The sequence below is a fragment of the Pongo abelii genome, chromosome 11, assembly GCF_028885655.2.
Source record: "Pongo abelii isolate AG06213 chromosome 11, NHGRI_mPonAbe1-v2.0_pri, whole genome shotgun sequence".
Lineage (NCBI taxonomy): Eukaryota > Metazoa > Chordata > Mammalia > Primates > Hominidae > Pongo > Pongo abelii.
Genome location: NC_071996.2, coordinates 81811193 through 81829348, shown reverse-complemented (window position 1 = coordinate 81829348; position 18156 = coordinate 81811193). Strand labels below are relative to the sequence as shown.

General features: G+C 34.8%; 1 protein-coding gene across 3 annotated transcripts in view; it reads left to right on the top strand.

Moving 5' to 3' along the window:
• The window catches only part of SESTD1 (SEC14 and spectrin domain containing 1), a 151536-nt gene that overhangs the window by 69171 nt on the left and 64209 nt on the right, over positions 1 to 18156 (top strand). For all 3 annotated transcript variants that reach the window (XM_024243509.3, XM_024243510.3, XM_054549560.2), the window contains 2 exons: positions 7981 to 8089; positions 14567 to 14657. In XM_024243509.3, the coding sequence (XP_024099277.1) occupies positions 7981 to 8089; positions 14567 to 14657 (200 nt within the window). The remainder of the gene's footprint in view (positions 1 to 7980; positions 8090 to 14566; positions 14658 to 18156) is intronic.

Below are 18156 nucleotides of genomic sequence, written 5' to 3'. Positions count from 1 at the left end.
CGTAATATCTCTGGCTTTTTTCTTTTTGCTTAGAATTGCTGTGGCTAGTTGGGCCTTTTTTGTTTCCATATGAACTTTAGTTTTTTTCTATTCTATGAAAATTGACATTGGTAGTTTAATACGAATAGCATTGAATTTGTAGATTGCTTTGGGCTGTATGGCCATTTTAACATTTTAAATACGACGATGGAATGTTTTTCCATTACTTTATGTCTTCTCTTATTTCTTTTAGCAGTGTTTTATAGTTCTCCTTGTAGATATCTTTCACCTCTTTGCTTAGGTGTAGTTTTAGGTATTTTTTTATGGCTGTTATAAATGGGAATATGTTCTTTATTTGGCTCTCAGTTTGAGTGTCATCAGTGTTTGGAAATGCAACTTATTTTTGTATATTAATTTTTTTACCCTGACATTTTACTAATGTAATTTATCAGTTCTAGAAGCCTTTTGGTGGAGGCTTTGGTGTTGTCTAGGTATAGAAACATAAAGTCAGCAAAGAGCAATAATTTGACTCCTTCTGTTTCTAATTCTGTGCCTTTTATTTCTTTTTCTTGCCTGATCGTTCTTCCTAGGACTTTTAGTACTATGTTGAATACAAGTGGTGAGAGTAGCTATCCTTGTTTTGTTCCAGTTCTTAAGGGGAATACTTTTAGCATTTGCCTGTTCAGCATAATGTTGGCTGTGGGTTTGTCTATAGATAGCTTTTATTATTTTGGGATGTGTTTCTTCAATGCATAGTTTATTGAGGGTTTTTGTCATGAAAGGATGTTGGATTTTATCAAAGGCTTTTTCTGCATCTGTTGAGATGATCATATGGTTTTTAATTCTGTTTATGTGGTGACTCACATTTATTGATTTGTGCATGTTGAACTGATCTTGCATCCCAGGAATAAAGCCTAATTGAATGTGGAGGATTAACTTTTTGATGTGCTGCTAGATTCCATTTGCTAGTATTTTGTTGAGGATTTTTGCATCTCTGTTCATCAGGGATATTGGCCTTTAGTTTTCTTTTTTTGTTGTGGTGACTTCACCAGGTTTTGGTGTCAGGATGTTGCTGGCTTTACAGAAGACGGAATCCCTCCTCTTTAATTTTTTGGAATAATTTCAGTAGGATTGGTACTAGCTCTTCTCTGTATGTCTGGTAGAATTTGGCTGTGAATCCATCTAGTCCAGGGCTTTTTTTGATTGGTAGATTTTTTTAAATTACCAATTCAGTTTTAGAACTCAATATTGGGCTGTTGAGGGCTTCAGTTTTTTTTATGATTCAACCTTGGGAGGGTCTGTGTTTCTAGGAATTTATCCATTTCTCTAGAGTTTCTAGTTAGTGTGCACAGAAGTCTTTTGTATTTCTGTAGGATCAGTTGTAATGTCACCTTTGTCATTTCTAATTGTCCTTATTTGGATCTCCTCTCCTTTTTTTCTTTCTTAATCTAGCTAGTGGTCTGTTGATCTTGTGTATCATTTGGTGTTGTCAGCCACCCCCCCCCCTTATTTTTGAGACAGGATCTCACTTTGTCACTCAGTTTAGGGTGGAGAGCAGTAGTACGAACAGGGCTGACTGCAGCTTTGACCTGAGCTTAAGCGATCCTCCAGCCTCAGCCCTGACAATTAGCTGGGACTACGGGTGTGTACCACCATACCCAGCCAATTTTTGTATTTTTTGTAAAGATGGGGTTTTGCTGTGTTGCGCAGGCTGATCTCAAATTCATGAGCTCAAGTGATTCGCTCACTTTGGCTTCTCAAAGTGCTGAGATTTGAGGGCTGAGCCACCTCGCCTGGCCTCGTTGATCCTTTTAATGGAATTTGGGGTCTCAATTTCATTCACTTCTGCTCTGGTTTCAGTTATTTCTTTTTTTCGTGTTAGCTTTGGAGTTTGTTTGTTCTTGTTTATCTAGTTTCTGTAGGTGTGACATTACATTGTTAATTTGAGATCTTTGTAACTTCTTGATGTAGTCATTTAGTGCTATAAACCTTCTTAACACTGTTTTTGCTGCATCCCAGGGATTTTGATATGTTGTATCACTGTTTTCATTTATCTCAAACAATTTTTTGATTTCTGCCTTAATTTTGTTTACACAAAAATCATTCAAGTGCAAGCTGTTTAATTTTCATGTAATTGTGTGGTTTTGAGAGATTTTCTTGGTATTGATTTCTGTTTCTATTACACTGTGATCTGAGAGTATGGTTGGTATGATTTCGAGTTTGTTTTTATTTATTGAGACTTGCATTATGGCTGAGCCTGTGGTTGGTCTTAGAGTATGTTTCATATGCAGATGAGAAGAATGTATATTCTGTGGTTGATGGGTGGACTGTTCTGTAGATGTCTATCAGGTCCAGTTGGTCAAGTGTCAAATTTAAGTTCAGAATGTGTTTGTTTTCTCGCCGATGATCTGTCTATCAGTGGAGTGTTGAAATCCCCTGCTATTATTGTGTGGCTGTCTAATTCATCTTGTAGGTCCAGAATTACTTTTTTTATGAATCTGGGTACTTCAATGTTGGGTGCATGTATATATATTTAGAATAATTAAGTATTCATGTTGAATTGAACCCTTTATCATTATGTAATGCTCTTCTTTGTCCTATTTTATTATTGTTGGTTTAAAGTCTGTTTTTTCTGATATGAGAATAGTGACCCGTGCTCTTTTTTTGTTTTGTATATGTGTAATAGGTCTTTGCCCAACCCTTTTCTTTGAACCTATTATTATCATTACATGTGAGATGGGTCTCTTGAAGACAGAAGATGGATGGGTCTTGTTTTTTGAGTTTTTTGTTTGTTTATTTGAGATAGGATCTCGTTCTGTCACCCAGGCTGGAGTGCAGTGGTGCGATCATAGCTCACTGTAGCCTTGACCTTCTGGGCCCAAGCAGTCCTCCCACCTCAGCCTTTCGACTAGCTGGGACCACAGGCATGTGCCATCATGCCCAGCTAATTTTCTCATTTTTAATATTTTTGTAGAGACAGGTGTCCTTATATATTGCCCAGGCTAGTTTCAAACTCCTGGGCTCAAGTGATCCTTCTGCCTCAGTCTCCCAGATTGCTGAGATTATAGGCATGAGCTACTGTGCTTGGCCAAATCTTCTTTTTGGATCCATCTTGCCATTTTGTGTCTTTTAAGTGGGGTGTTAGACCTTTTACATTCAAGGCGAATATTGATATGTGAGGTTATAATCCTATTTTGAAGTCATTAACTGGTTGCTTTGTAGTCTCAATTGCGTAGTTGCTTTATAGGGTCTGTGGGCTATGTAGTTAAATGTGTTTTTGTAGTAGCAGGTGTTCTTTTGTTTCCATGTTTAGAACTCCCTTAAGGATCTCTTTGGTCTAGTGGTAATGAATTCCCTTAGGAATTACTTGTATGGAAAAAATTTTATTTCTCCTTCACTTATAAAGCTTAGTTTGGTGGGATGTGAAATTCTTGGTTGGAAATCTTTTTCTTTAAGAATGCTGAAAATAAGCCTCCAGTCTCTTTTGGCTTATAATGTTTCTCCTGAGAAGTCCACTATTAGCCTGACAGGGTTCCCATTGTATGTGATCTGACTCTTCTCTAGCCTCCTTTAAGATTTTTGATGCTCTACACATTCGGAGAAGGCTCTCTAGAAATGAACTATAAAAATAATCCCTGAATGGCGTGAACCTGGGAGGCAGAGCTTGCAGTGAGCCCAGATCACGCCACTGCACTCCAGCCTGGGCAACAGAGCAAGACTCCGTCTCAAAAAAAAAAAAAAAAATCCCTGAAAATACAGTCTTCTGATACTTATTCTGTTCTGTAATTTCATTAAAATGACCTCTACAAGGTAGATGTCATGATGTCTCTCACTTCTTATATGAAAATGTAATAATTAATAATTGACTAACTGGCATCCAAATAATTGGTTCTGAAATACAGAATAATTAGTTTTTATGATAACTGTCTTCTAGCTTTTTTCTTGCATCTTCCTCTGAGAAAGTTTCAGTACACTGGAGGAGTTAATATCCATTATTCTGTTTTCACTCTTTGCTGTTCAAAACTCTTTATATACACTTGAATTTATCTTCAGTTATCAACTCAAAGTGTGTATCAGCTAAGATGAGTCAAGGGGAAGCTATGAGTGGGAGCATGTATGTATGGTACATTGGGTGTAGTGATCTTCTGGAGTTTGGATCATTGAGTAAATCTCTACATGATTTAGTATAGATACTGTAGCTCTGCCAACTCAGAGTTATTTGGACTGTATTATCTTGCTTTTTCTGTGTTATTCTTTTTTATGTCCTGTCCTAATTGCCTTGATAATACTATGTCCTTTTTCAAAGTATGTTATGACTGTGTATAAATTGACATTTTCCTAGTGTGTATTATATTATATGTTGTATATAATATACTATATTGTATATACTATATTATATGTTGTATATAATATACTATATTGTATATATATGTTGTATAATACTATATTGTATATACTATATGTTGTATATAATATACTATATTGTATATACTATATTATATGTTGTATATAATATACTATATTGTATATATATGTTGTATATAATACTATATTGTATATACTATACTATATGTTGTATATAATATACTATATTGTATATACTATACTATATGTTGTATATAATATACTATATTGTATATACTGTACTATATGTTGTATATAATATACTATATTGCATATACTATACTATATGTTGTATATACTATATATGTTGTATATAATATACTATATTGTATATACTATATTATGTTGTATATAATATACCATTTTGTATATACTATATGTTATATGTAATATACCATATTGCATATACTATACTATATGTTGTATATAATACACTATATTGCATATACTATGCTATATGTTGTATATAATACACTGTATTGCATGTACTATGCTGTGTGTTGTATATAATACACTGTATTGCATGTACTATGCTGTGTGTTGTATATAATACACTGTATTGCATGTACTATGCTGTGTGTTGTATATAATACACTGTATTGCATGTACTATGCTGTGTGTTGTATATAATACACTGTATTGCATGTACTGTGCTGTGTGTTGTATATAATACACTATATTGCATGTACTATGCTGTGTGTTGTATATAATACACTATATTGTATGTACTATGCTATGTGTTGTATATAATATATTCTATTGTATATACTATGCTGTGTTGTAGAAAATATACTGTATTGTATGTACTATATGTTGCATATAATATACTATATTGTATATACTATATTATATGTTGCATATATTATACTGTATTGTATATACTATATTATATGTTGTATATAATATACTGTATTGTATATACTATATGTTGTATATAATATACTGTATTGTGTATACTATATTATATGTTGTAGATAATATACTGTATTGTGTATACTATATTATATGTTGTAGATAATATACTGTATTGTATATACTATATGTTATATATAATATACTGTATTGTATATATTATATGTTGTATATAATATGCTATATTGTATATACTATATGTTGTATATATGTGTATACTATATTATATATTGTATATAATATACTATATTGTATATACTATATTATATATTGTATATAATATACTATATTGTATATAATATACTACATTATATATTGTATAATAGTAATATATATTGTATATTATATACAATATATAATATATATGATATGTAATATATATCATATATTATATACAATATATATTACTATTATACAATATATAATATACTGTTATATACATTATATATACTATATATACACAATATATAGTATATTTATATATAATATGTAATATATATTGAATATATAATACTATATACTATGTTAATACAATATATATTAATATATACTATATTATATATTATACTCTGATATGAATGATGATTTTGTAAATATTCTTATTCATAGCTTTGTGCATTTTTTTCTCTTCTGTAACTGGAAGCTTTGTCTATTTCGTACAAGTTCAGCAGTATGCATTTTTATAAGTAGAGGTGGTATAAGGATAATATGCATTATATTTGTGTTAGGTTTTGTCAGATTGCCCTCCAAGAAGATTGTTTCAATTTCTGTTTTTTCCAATGGTGTGTGAAAATGCCTGTGTTCTCACACTCTTTTCAATAGTGGACATTATTATTCTCTTATAATCTTTACCATGACATTTTTGCATCTTGTGATGCTTGTCTCTGTGTAGCATTTGATGCTTTTGACCATAACTATCTTGAAAGTCTTTTTCCTGTTGGCTTTCACCCCTCTGGTACTTTTACACTGGTGATTATTTTATTGTCCCTGAATGAAAGCTGAGGGAATGGATTTAAATATAGCCCTGAATGTTAAATTTATCTTCTAAAGACAATTCTACAGTGAGTCAGAGTGCCATAGTCCAGGTGTGAGCCTTTTTTGGGGCTTGGCTTAATGCATGGATAAAGCTTAGCAATTTTGAGGAGTAAATGAAAGACTTCTTAGCCTATTCCTATTAACGCCCTCTCTTGACCGTTGATGATTTAAGCCAGTAATTATCAAACTTTTTTAGTAATAGAGAAAATTTTTTCAAACCGACAGAGTCATTCAGGCGATGCAGTTTGAAAACCACTTGTGTTAATCCATTTTTTTTTGAAAAATGACACATATTCTGAACAAAAAATAGGCAATTGAAGTCATATTGATTGATTAGTAAGTTGAATCACCTTAGATGGTTATTTGTTGACATTAAACAAAGTGGTTGGATAGCAGTAATGGTTGACCTAATGGAGGACAGAAGTTCATTTATGGTTCATATGTTATGAATTGCATTTGTGTCACTAATATGAGTCTTTTTCTTCACACCTTTCAGTTTTTAGTGATAGATGTCTAGCGATCATGTGGAATTGTTTCTTTCAGTATTTGCTGCTTTGTAAGCTTCTAAAATTACCTCGAATGTCAGTTTGGTCAGAAGATGGGCTTCAGTATGAAAATCAAACATGTAGGAAACTTCCAAAGACATGATGTGGGTATAAAAGTATTTAAAAGTTACATTATACTTTTGGCACACTGAAAGGGACTTGAACGTACATGGAATGTAACTGTATTCTACTACCTTGATTTCAGACTTCAATATCCAGTTCCCATGCACCCTTCTCAGCTGGGCAGGGCTTTATCTTTATTATCTTATGAACAGTATATGCCTGTCTGACCTTTGTGAGTTAACTCAGATCATTTCTCATCACAGAATACTCTTTTGACTTGGTTTACAAATTCTACCCATTTTCCTTTCCCTCCCTTCCTCCCTACCTCCCTTCCTCCTTTCCTCTCTTCCTTCCTCTCTCTCTCTCTTCCTCTCTCTCTCTTCTCTCTCTCTCTCTCCTTTCTTTTCTTTTCTTTCTTTCCATGCAATCTTGCTATGTTGCCCAGGCCAGTACTGGACTCCTGGATTCAAGTGATAATCTCGCCCTCAGCCTCCTGAGTAACTGGGACTTGAGACTACAGACACGCCGATACCCCCAGCTCTGTTTCTCTCAAGTCTTAACTTTTCAATGAAACTTTTCACATTTACTGCAGCTCTTAATCATTTTCTAAATCCCTTTTTATAATTTTATATATCTTATAGAACGTAACAAACTATCATATTTCTTATGACCTAAATATTTTCTTCCTAGGTTGATTGGAAATTTATTTTATTTTACTTGCAAATACTTATTGTGCTGGGCACATGAGAGGTGTTTGATGAATTGATTACATTAAGCACACTAAATGGAAGAAATTTAAATAAAGTCATATTTGCTATGTTTGGGTGAAGATTTCATGGGTGAATTTTTTTCCTTTTTTCTAAATTTTCTGTAATTCTCCTATACTATCATAAACATTTACAATCTATAAGTAGCCATTAGATATTTTCCAAATTATGTCTTAAACTTATCATTATTTTATTAAGATTGGATTCAAATATATATTATTCAGATTATGCCTTAATATGTATTACATGTTAAATTTAAATCTCTTTTTTAATAGGAGGAAAGGACAGACGGAGTGGCCTCATTTTGACAATTCCATTATGCCTCGAACAGACAAATATGGATGAGCTGAGTGTCACCTTAGACTATCTACTCAGCATTCCAAGGTGACTCTAAAGGTGTCTTTTCTTAAATCTCAGTATGTTTTCATTCAGTTACTAATGATTCTTTCTATTGTTGAAGTATACTTTGCTATCTTATCTGCTTTTATTCGCAGTGAAATTATAATTATAGATACTAAAATTAATGACTTATAACATCATTGCAGATAAAATGCTTATTTTATGCTCTTGATGAATTTAAGGATATACAGATTTCCAAAATGTATGTATTGTCGACTTTTAAGGAACACAGTAACTAAGCATTTATATCATGTAACTTTAGGAAAATTGGAGAATTTAATCAGTAGAAAACGTCTTTTATTTAGGTAAGCTATTTCACCATATTGATATAAATACGTTTGCAGGTTTTAATGTATTAAGTGAGTGAAGGCTATTAGGAGTTTATAAATATTTTTATTTTAAAAAATGTCAAAAATGTTTGTTTATATTTTAATCTAAAGGGCCTTTATCTTTAATTTTCACATTTCTTCAGTGAAGACCCAATTTAACCCTCTTTATTTGCCCTAGTCTACCCATGACTTCAACAACAAAAATAAAGCTTCCTCCCCATCTGCTTCTCCCATAATTGGGACTGAGGCACAACGTGACTGCATATTAGTCATCTGGAGATTTTTTTCAAAATTCTAATGATGGGGGGGGTTCACTTCCAGAGATTCTGATCCAATTGTTCTTGGGAAGCCTGCTTATCAGAATTTTTAAAAAGTCTTTTAAGCTTCCTGTGTATTTCTAATGTGCAACCAGATTTGTAAACCACTACAATTAAGCATGTAAATGAGAGCAGGTTTCTGTGTGTGTGTGTGTGTACAATGTAGAGGTAGAAAAAGGAACACGACTATCTCATATACTGCTCTTAAGTTCTAGCTAGTGAATTTTAAACATTTTCATCAGAGTAAACAATTCTTTGTATGTTTTTCCTGTATTTGCATTTTATTGACACAATAGCTTTTTTCCATTTAAACCACCTTGCAGAGTATGGGGTTAAAACAACTGATTTTAATCGCACCTGCATCCAATAGTGTTCTATAATTTAATGATTCTGTTGCTGTTTGTTTTTTTAATATTGTGGAAATAGAGGTCTTCATGTGAAAATTTTCTCAATTTTTTCAGTTTCTGGGGGTGAAAATGATGAGAACCTGTAGTCAATGCATTAGTATTAGCATTAGCTAATTGCATTAGCAATAATCTTGCTAATCCCCCAAGCTGTGGCTTGCTAACTTGTTCATCATTAGATTACAAACTGCTTTTTAGGTAACCATGGTTAGCCAGACTTAAAGCTTACAAATTATGAAAAAAAATTCATAGATGGATTCATAGAAGGTTAAATATGTCAAGTGCCATCTGAGCCAACTGCCTTATTTTGTAGTTGAGGAAATTGAAACTCAGAGGTTATGGTTACTTGCCCAAGATCTCACACCTAGTGAGTCGCACATCTGGGATGAGAGTCCACGATTCCTGACACCAATTTAGAGCCTTTTTGTACTTCAAATGAATAGAATTCAGTGTAGTTGCATCTCATGTGAAGTCCAGTTCTGAGGTTCAAATGAAAAGCAAAAACTCCTAATTGTCAAAGTTATTCTTGAAAAATGCCTGAGGGTGGATCAGAGACTGTATTATCTTTCCATGAACATGTTAGGTTTTCCTTCAGCATTGGAGCAAGTTATTCTTGGCTTGTGATTAGATTTGTTTTAAGAAAATGCATGTTTGTGTATACTGGAATCACATTTAGTTCAACAAGATGCTCACCCTGTTAGAGGCACTGGGTAACTGAGGGAGGCTAAAGGACCAGCAGATTCATTCACATCTCCGGGCTCATGTTCACTCTGGCGTGGATAAGCAGGAAGTACAGTGGAAGGCAAAATAGCCTATACTATTTAAATTTTCTCTTTCTCATGTAAATGTACATATGATGTTCCTCCAGTGTAAATGATGAATCAGTTTCTGCATATCTACACGTACCTGCCAACTAGCAGAGAAGGTGTAAGTTGAAGCAAGATGAAAGAACTCATTCTAGCAAGGCAAAATAGATACCTGGATACTTTATTTCTTATGATTGTTTTGCTAAAGTTTGGCCTTCTCAAATATTCATGAAAACTCGATCCTTCTGCTTTCTTGGATCAGCCTCCCATAATTTTGGGATTAACAAACGTGGCTGTCAGCTTTTTATCCGTACTTGCCATTTCCTTAGAGAGCTAAGGTGTTTTTGATCTCTCCATTGCGATGCTAGAGAGCAGTTAACTAGATGTGTGATCTTAAAACCAATGTTTTTCATTCAGAATTTCCACCACTCGGGAGTGCTTTTAAAACGTAACCCCCCAACATTTTATTAAAATGTTCATATATGCAGAAAAGTTGAAGGAATTCTACGGTGACACCCATATGTCTACCACTTAGAAAATCTAAAACTAATATTGTACTTTGTTTTATCACGTTATCTCCCATGTTTCACCCCTCTTTTTGTCCTAGGAATGTTTTTAAGTTTACCCTAGCAGATCAGACCCAGCATGTGTCTAGAAAGGTTTTTTTCATTTCTGGTATATCTACATTCTTTTGTGACCTGCTTTTGTCTCCCAGCTTCCAGCTGTTAATGTTTAACTCCTTGCAGCTGTGAACATCTGCCGACATCTCCAGCAGTGTAGCTAGCTAAGGTAGCCTCTTCCTAATAGGAGATGTCCAAAATCGTTTTTTTCGTGCAATGACTATCTTAACATTTTGAATATAATAGCTTTTCAAAATTCTTGCAAAAATAAAAAGAAATTACTCAATTTCTTATACTTTGTGCTTATTTTTAATGAACACAGGGACAAAGTGTGATATATAGCTATTTTAAGTGGGTAACCTAGCACAGTTGAGAATGGAAGCGTTTCTTGACTCTTTTCTACACAGGTTGGCCCTAAGTTTGTTTTGTGTTTCAGATACTGAGTGTACAGTATTTTGGATATTCATGAGTGCTATGAAAACAAAGCATGAAAAGAGTCAGAGTGATAGAGTGGTGACACTTTACAAAATAAGATATTTTACCAGAGATGATTGAAAGGAGAGGCAGACCCTACAGAATCTGATCAACGAGTGTTGAAGACAGTGAGTAGGAAGTGCAAAGGCCCTGAGGCAGGAGCAGGTTTAACATGTTTTGGGAACATCAAGGAGGCTAGTGTGGCTGGAACAGTTTGAGAGAGGAACACAGTGCTGGGAGGGGGATCAGAAGAGAGTCAGGAGTCAGGTCATGGAAGACCATGTAGGCAATGGCTTCCATTCTGAATGAGATGGAAAGCTATTGTCATGTCTGAGGAGTGATGTGATGTGTGTCATCTAACATTATTAAAGGCCGTCCGTATTTAAAGCACAGTGCTAGAAGCTGCCAAGACATTTGTAAGATAACATTCTTGCTTTCTGGAAGCATATTATCTAATGAAGATGAATTGTAAACAAGTAATTATAATAAAAGCATAAGTGAAATTAGTGCCATTATGTAAGTACCAGCAGAGCTGTATGAGTGGAAGAGAAGGAGCCTTTAGTTGTAATCAAAGAAATGAGTGAAGATCTGCAGGATGTTGGCCCCAAGAAATCCACTAATATTGTCTTCTGTGTCAAAAGTGAGTGGACTGTTTAGACAGCTTCACCTTTACATAGCTGTTTCAACTCAGCTATGTCACCCTTGAAAGGCTCAGCTGGACTAGGAACTAGGAGGCTGGGTCTTAGATTTTTTTTTTTCTATTACTGTTCTTAAAGTATAGTTATAAAGATGCTAACAGTGGCTATAGGAATTTGTTATTAATGGCACTTCAGGTCCTACAACAGGCCCTTTATAAAGGGTATAACATGCTTCTAAATTAAATATGTTGTTAAAAGCAGTTTAAGCCATCATTCCACTTACAGGGATGAAGCAAAAAACAAAACTATTTCCTTTCAAGTACCTGAAAGACCACTTGGTCTGGCAATTTTGAAATAGTTCTCTTTGGATTCTGTGTATTTTCATTATCCATCTTAGTAAAATGTGAGAATGTGACAGAGTTAAGCATGTTTCTAAGTACTCTGAAAGATAAATTTAGAGTATTTTATTCCTTTAAGATCACTACAGATGGTATTTGCAAGCTTCATTACTTTCTTAGTCTTAATGTACAGATTAATTTATAGTGTGCTTTGAAATATAAATGTATTGCTTGTATAAAATGTATTTAACAAAACGGTTGTGTAACCTGCATCTCAGGGATACAGATGCCAGTGTTGAGAAAGTATCACATTATGAGAATGGCACATGGCACATTTCTGTTTGTGGGAAGGCCCTCTCCTGGACTGCTGTGTCTTAGCTTTCCTTCCTGAAAAAGGCATTGGTAGAATCCCTGTATTGTTGCCACTACTCCAGACCACTCAACAGCCAGCTACCCTGCCTAGCTGATCACTCTTGGGCTTGTATCCTCTCTTATGTCATGGTGGTCTTCTTAGATGTTTTGTTGGTGGAGAACTCCAGGAGTCCCCTCATTACTTGAGCCCACAGATAGTCATTGTGTGTCAGGTTTGCTTCTCTCCACAAGTCTTTTATTTTTTTTTTAAATAGAGATGGGGTCTTGCTGGTCTCCCGTGCTGGCCTCAAACTCCTTGGCTCAAGCCATCCTCTTGCCCTAGTCTCCCAAAGTGCTAAGATTAGAGACATGAGGCACCACACCTAGCCCCCTCTGCAAGTCTTTTATTTTCTTTTGCTAACCCGCAAGTGATCACTGTATTGGCCTTACCTTTAGTTTTTCCCAAAGAATATTTGGTGGATCCTTTATCTTGTGATGCACATCCAAAAATAAAGTACTTTTGTTTTATTGAGATATAATTCACATGTCATAAAAATCATCTTTTTAAAGTAGACAATTTGGTGATTTTTAGTATATTCTCAGGTTGTGCATCCATTATGCTATCTAATTTCAGAACATTTTTATCAGCCCAAAATAAACCTTGTTCCCATTGACAGTCACTCTCCATTCTTCCCTCCTAACCCTTGTCAACCACTGATCTGCTTTCTGTCTCTAGATTTGCCTATTCTGGACATTTCATATAAATGGAATCATTCAATGTGTGTCCTTTTGTGTCTGGCATCTTTTACTTAGCATAATGTTTTCAAGGTTTAGCCATGTTTTAGCATCTGTCAGTACTTCATTCTTTTTTTATGGCTGAATAATGTCCCATTGTTTGGTTATACTGTGTTTTGTTTTTCTCTTCATTAGTTGGTGGACATTTGGATTGTTTCTACTCTTCAGCTATTATGAATTATTCTGCTATGAATGTTTACATGCAGTTTTTTGTGTGAACATATGCATCAGTTTGCCTTACCTCTTGAATACTCTTTTGTTTACTTTGGAAGCTCAGCTTCTGTCCTTGCCTGTTCCCTCCCACTCTAAACTTTTAGCAATATCATCCTCATTTCTTGTGGTCTTACTGTTTCTTGGTAGAACAGGACATGACTTCTCCAAGAGCCTTCTTGGAACTAGTGTGCATGCTTGGAGGGAGAAGAGGAGGACTAGTAAAGTCCCCTGAACTGTTGGTGGATTTAAATCCCAGGAAAAGGTCTGTTTATTTTTTCCTAAAATGTATGTAACTGGGAACAGTTTGGATAGGGACAGGTTTCACTACCAAAATCTTGCTCTGGTAAGCAAAGCTGTAGTTCCATTTACTGTATTGGAAGGAGGGCAGTTGAGATCCTTACATTAAGTTGTTAAGTAAACACAATAATGATAATGATACGTATGTAGTTTTGGCCTTTAGAATGGAGTTTTTCCCTCCGGAAGTTGTTGCGTTTACTAGGTTAGACTTCTGGGAAGTGTTTAGTTAATACTTAAATCACTCAGTGTAATACAGGAATCCAACACTGAAGATAATATTTTGCTGGTCCTGTGACTGAGAATGCAAAAGTGAGAGCAGAAGTGGGTTAGAGATGGTCTGTCCAAGCTTTTGAATCAGCAAGTTCTACCTCATCTCATTAAACTTCTCCAAAAGAACGCTAAGAAGTCCATTATTGTGGTTTATTAATAACTTACTTTATTTTCTGTTTTGAACTATCACTTCACAAATCTTATACTTCTGGCAGGAAGGTGAGACAAGAAATAAATAACACATTTGGCAATTAGTAACTTACTTCACTGTGATCCCATTTTACAGATGAAGAAATTGAGAGACTAGTAGGACTGTTTGAATGTTGCTTTGATTTCTTTACTTTTTAAGACATTGACTTTTATGCTTTTAGAATAATTTTCTTGCCACATTAGTTTGTAAATTGTGAACATTTCCTAAAATGAGAAAAATAAATTGCTTGAGAAAATGAAAGGATACTCTCAAGAATTTTATTTATTGACAATGTAAACTAAACCAAGTGAGATTAATTCTACTCCATATGCGATTAAGTTTTAAACCTTCTTTATTTAGAATTATGAAGAACGAAATCTGGAGCTTGTTTTAATGCTTTGTAATTTTGTTTTGTTTCAGTGAGAAGTGTAAGGCTAGAGGATTTACTGTGATTGTGGATGGCAGAAAATCACAGTGGAATGTGGTGAAAACAGTAGTCGTAATGCTACAGGTAATTTTGGTTTTGTCTGTCAGGAAATGGTTTTTATTTTACAGCAACAGATCCTGGTGAAAATGGCAAATGCATTTAATTTATTGGACTGTGCCTGGCTTCCTAGCAGTGACTGAGTTGTGAAAATGCACTTATCACTATTGGATTGTTCAAATTCAACTCCTTAGGTTTGAATTTAAGCAGTTAAGTAAATCTCACCTCTATTCTAATAGGTTTGTAAATGAAAATAATATGTCATGTTTAAGTAATTTAAGAAAGGAGGCCAGTGATTTTAAATGCATGAGCATTGAAATGATGAGACTCACCTGGGAGCTTTTGCATGCTCTGGTGTCTGTATCATTCTCCCTCTTGCACCCCATTCTGAAACTATAGGTGGGTGGTAGGATTGGTTAAGTGTAGTTCGAAGAAACTTCTCAGGTGATTCTGGCATGTCTTTCTCTTCTAGTCCCCTATTTCCTACATAAAGCATCAGGATTCACAATGATCTTACTATTTATTTGTAGCCCAGAAGAAACTTACTTAACAGCTGTGTCCTCAGGAATTTCAGCCCCTCACAAATTAACATTTAATAAACATCTACGATTACAAACTTTTTGAGATCTGATGCCAGTCTTGTGTTTTATATTTCCTCATGTTCCACACAGAATGTTTATGTGATCCCCTGGCATGTAGTAGGCACCCAGTAGACATTTGTTGATTTATTTTAAGGGTATTGAAGATATGATTTGAAAAGGAGAAGTGAAACATTTGAGTGATGTGGAGGGCAGATTGCTCTCATGCACTTGACCTTCTGTAGAAGGGCTTCTAGAGAGGTAAAATTTGAATTATCCAATTTAAATGAAAGTAAAGAGGGCCTTCCTCACAGGTACTCTGACTTACATATAGCTCATAATGAAGCAAATACAATGAGAGTAGTTGATGGCAGGCCAGTCTAGGGGAAACATAAGTTGGTAGTAACATGGAATCATAAATATTCACTTAAGTGGATATCAGTGATATTGAAAGAAAGATCAAGAATTTTAAATGAATTCAACAAATAAGGTAGCTACTTTAGGGTTCTGTGGAAAGGTATATAATTTTAAAATTTAAATGATAACTAAGGAGAATGGTTTTTAGTGCTTTATCATTTATTTAGGTTAATTGGGAGAAAGGGATTCAAGGGATAGGAACAAAGTGGTAATTTTAGGTTTTAGTTCTAGTTTTAGTGCTTATTATGTTTTTGGTACCGTGCTAAGTTTGCTATATAAATTATCTCATTTAATTTTGGCCTCACAACCTTAAAGAGGTCAACGAGGCTCAAGGATTTTAAATAACTTAAAATTGGAACTTAGTATAGACTAAGTAAGCCCCAGGCCTTGACTTTATTCATTTTAAAATGTGTATTTACCAGTGGCATGTATCTAAGGTGGTCTCTGAATTTTCTACCCATTGCCTCATTCTTCTTAAATGTTTGGCTTAAACTTTTCATCATTAGAATCCGCCCACCCCACCTTTTTTTTTTTTTTTTTTTTTAAGTCAGGGACTCACTTTGTCACTCAGCCTGGAGTGCAGTTGCATGGCTTACTGAAGCCTCCAGCTCCTGGGCTCAGGCAGTCCTCCTGCCTCAGCCCCCTGAGTAGTTGGGACTGGAGGTGAGCGCCACCACACCTGGCTACTTTTTTTATTTTGTAGAGACTGTATTGCTCCAGCTGGTCTCAAACTCCTGAGCTCAGGTGATCCTTCTGCTTCAGCCTCCCAAATCGCTGAGATTACAGGCTAGAATCACTCTTTGGGTTAGAAAGGACATAGCCTCTGCAGGATCAGTTTTTAAGGGAGCACAAATTGGTGTCCTAAAATAACTTTTTCTTTGAAAAAAAAAGTGCTTCCAGCACTTTTATATTTCAAACCTTGAGAATTAACTCTTCTCTGTGAAAGTTGTTAAAATAACTATTAGGTAAGAAATCCATTAATTGTGACCTTGTGTTCTTCCTTTCATCCTGTCATTCAACTGTGTCACAGATGAGCTGTTTGGGACTTGCTGTTTGAACTGGACTTTGATCAGTGGCAGTTTTGAAGAACAAACAATGGATGATTTAATCCCCTCTTGCGATTTCTTTTCTGATAGGTATTTTAACAACTTTTGGATTTATTAATAGTTAACATTTTCAGAAGTTGCAATGACCTTTTTACTTCTAGTCAAACAGTTTCTACATATGAAGTCATTCATTGCTTTCATCTCGGAAGGTGTTGGGACCAGCTGTTTGGAACCCCACAGTGCCTATAATTGGTATTCTCTAAAATGAGGGGTGTGGTTTCTCTTGTTTCTCACAGCTTTCATATTCAATGATTTTGAAATAGTAATCTTCCACAAGGCAATATATGAATAAAGCTCAAATTTATCTTAAATTTTCCAGCCCCTCTGATAAAAGTTTTGATACCATTGAATTTATTTTACTTACCTTAGTCACAATCCAGTTGTTTCAGAGGATGCTGGATTTATGATGTGTGCATGTTTACCTCCAAAGGTTTTCCATTTTTCCCTGAATAGTAATAATAGTAATTATTATTATAATTATTCAGTGCTGCAATTTATGGTCTAGAACAGAGGTTGGGCCCTTGAATTTATTAAGTTTTATTGGAGCTCAGCCATGCCCATTCATTTATATGTTGTGTGTGGCTGCTTTCATACTATCCTGACAGAACTGAGTGGTAGCAATAGAGACATTATGGCCTGCAAAGCTTAAAATAACTTATTATCTGGACCTTTCGGAAAGAATATATTGACCCCAGGTTCAGAGCATATGAAGTAGTCTAGTAGAACTTTAGAGTCAGACAGAGGTGGTTTCTATTCAGCTCAATGACTTTTTAACTCTGTTATCTTAGACAAGTGACTTTGTTTCTCTGAAGCTCAAATTACTCTCCTGTAAAATTAAGAGAATGAGATCTACTTGTTAATGAGGATTCATTTATTTAACAAATATTTATAGCATGTGTTCTATTATATATGTGAGACATTTGTCATAAACACTAGAAATATAGAGGTGACAGGATAGATAAGGTACCTGCCATTGGGAAGGTTTTATTATCTTTATTATTTTATATTCTACTTGAAGAGTTAGACAATAAGCAGTTAAGCAAATGTAACAGCCCATGGTGATAAATGCTATGAAGAAAAATACAGCAGTAAAAGAGACTGAGTCACATGATGCCACTTTAGGTAGGGTAGACAGGGAAGGCCTCTCTGAAGAGGGAATATTTGAATAGAATCTTAAATAAACTGAGGGAGCACTCCTAGGTATAAGGCAAAGGACATTCCAGATAGAGGAAATAGCATGGACAAAGACCTGAAGTGGGACAGACTTTTCATATTGCAGGAGCAGTGAGGTTAGCATGGCTGTTGTGGAGGAGTGAGCTAGGAGGGGAAGGTGTAAGATGAGATCTGAGAGGCCAACAGGGGCCTGAGCTTGAAGGGCCTTGTAGGTCTTGGGAAGTGATTTGAATTTCATTCAGAGTGCAAGAG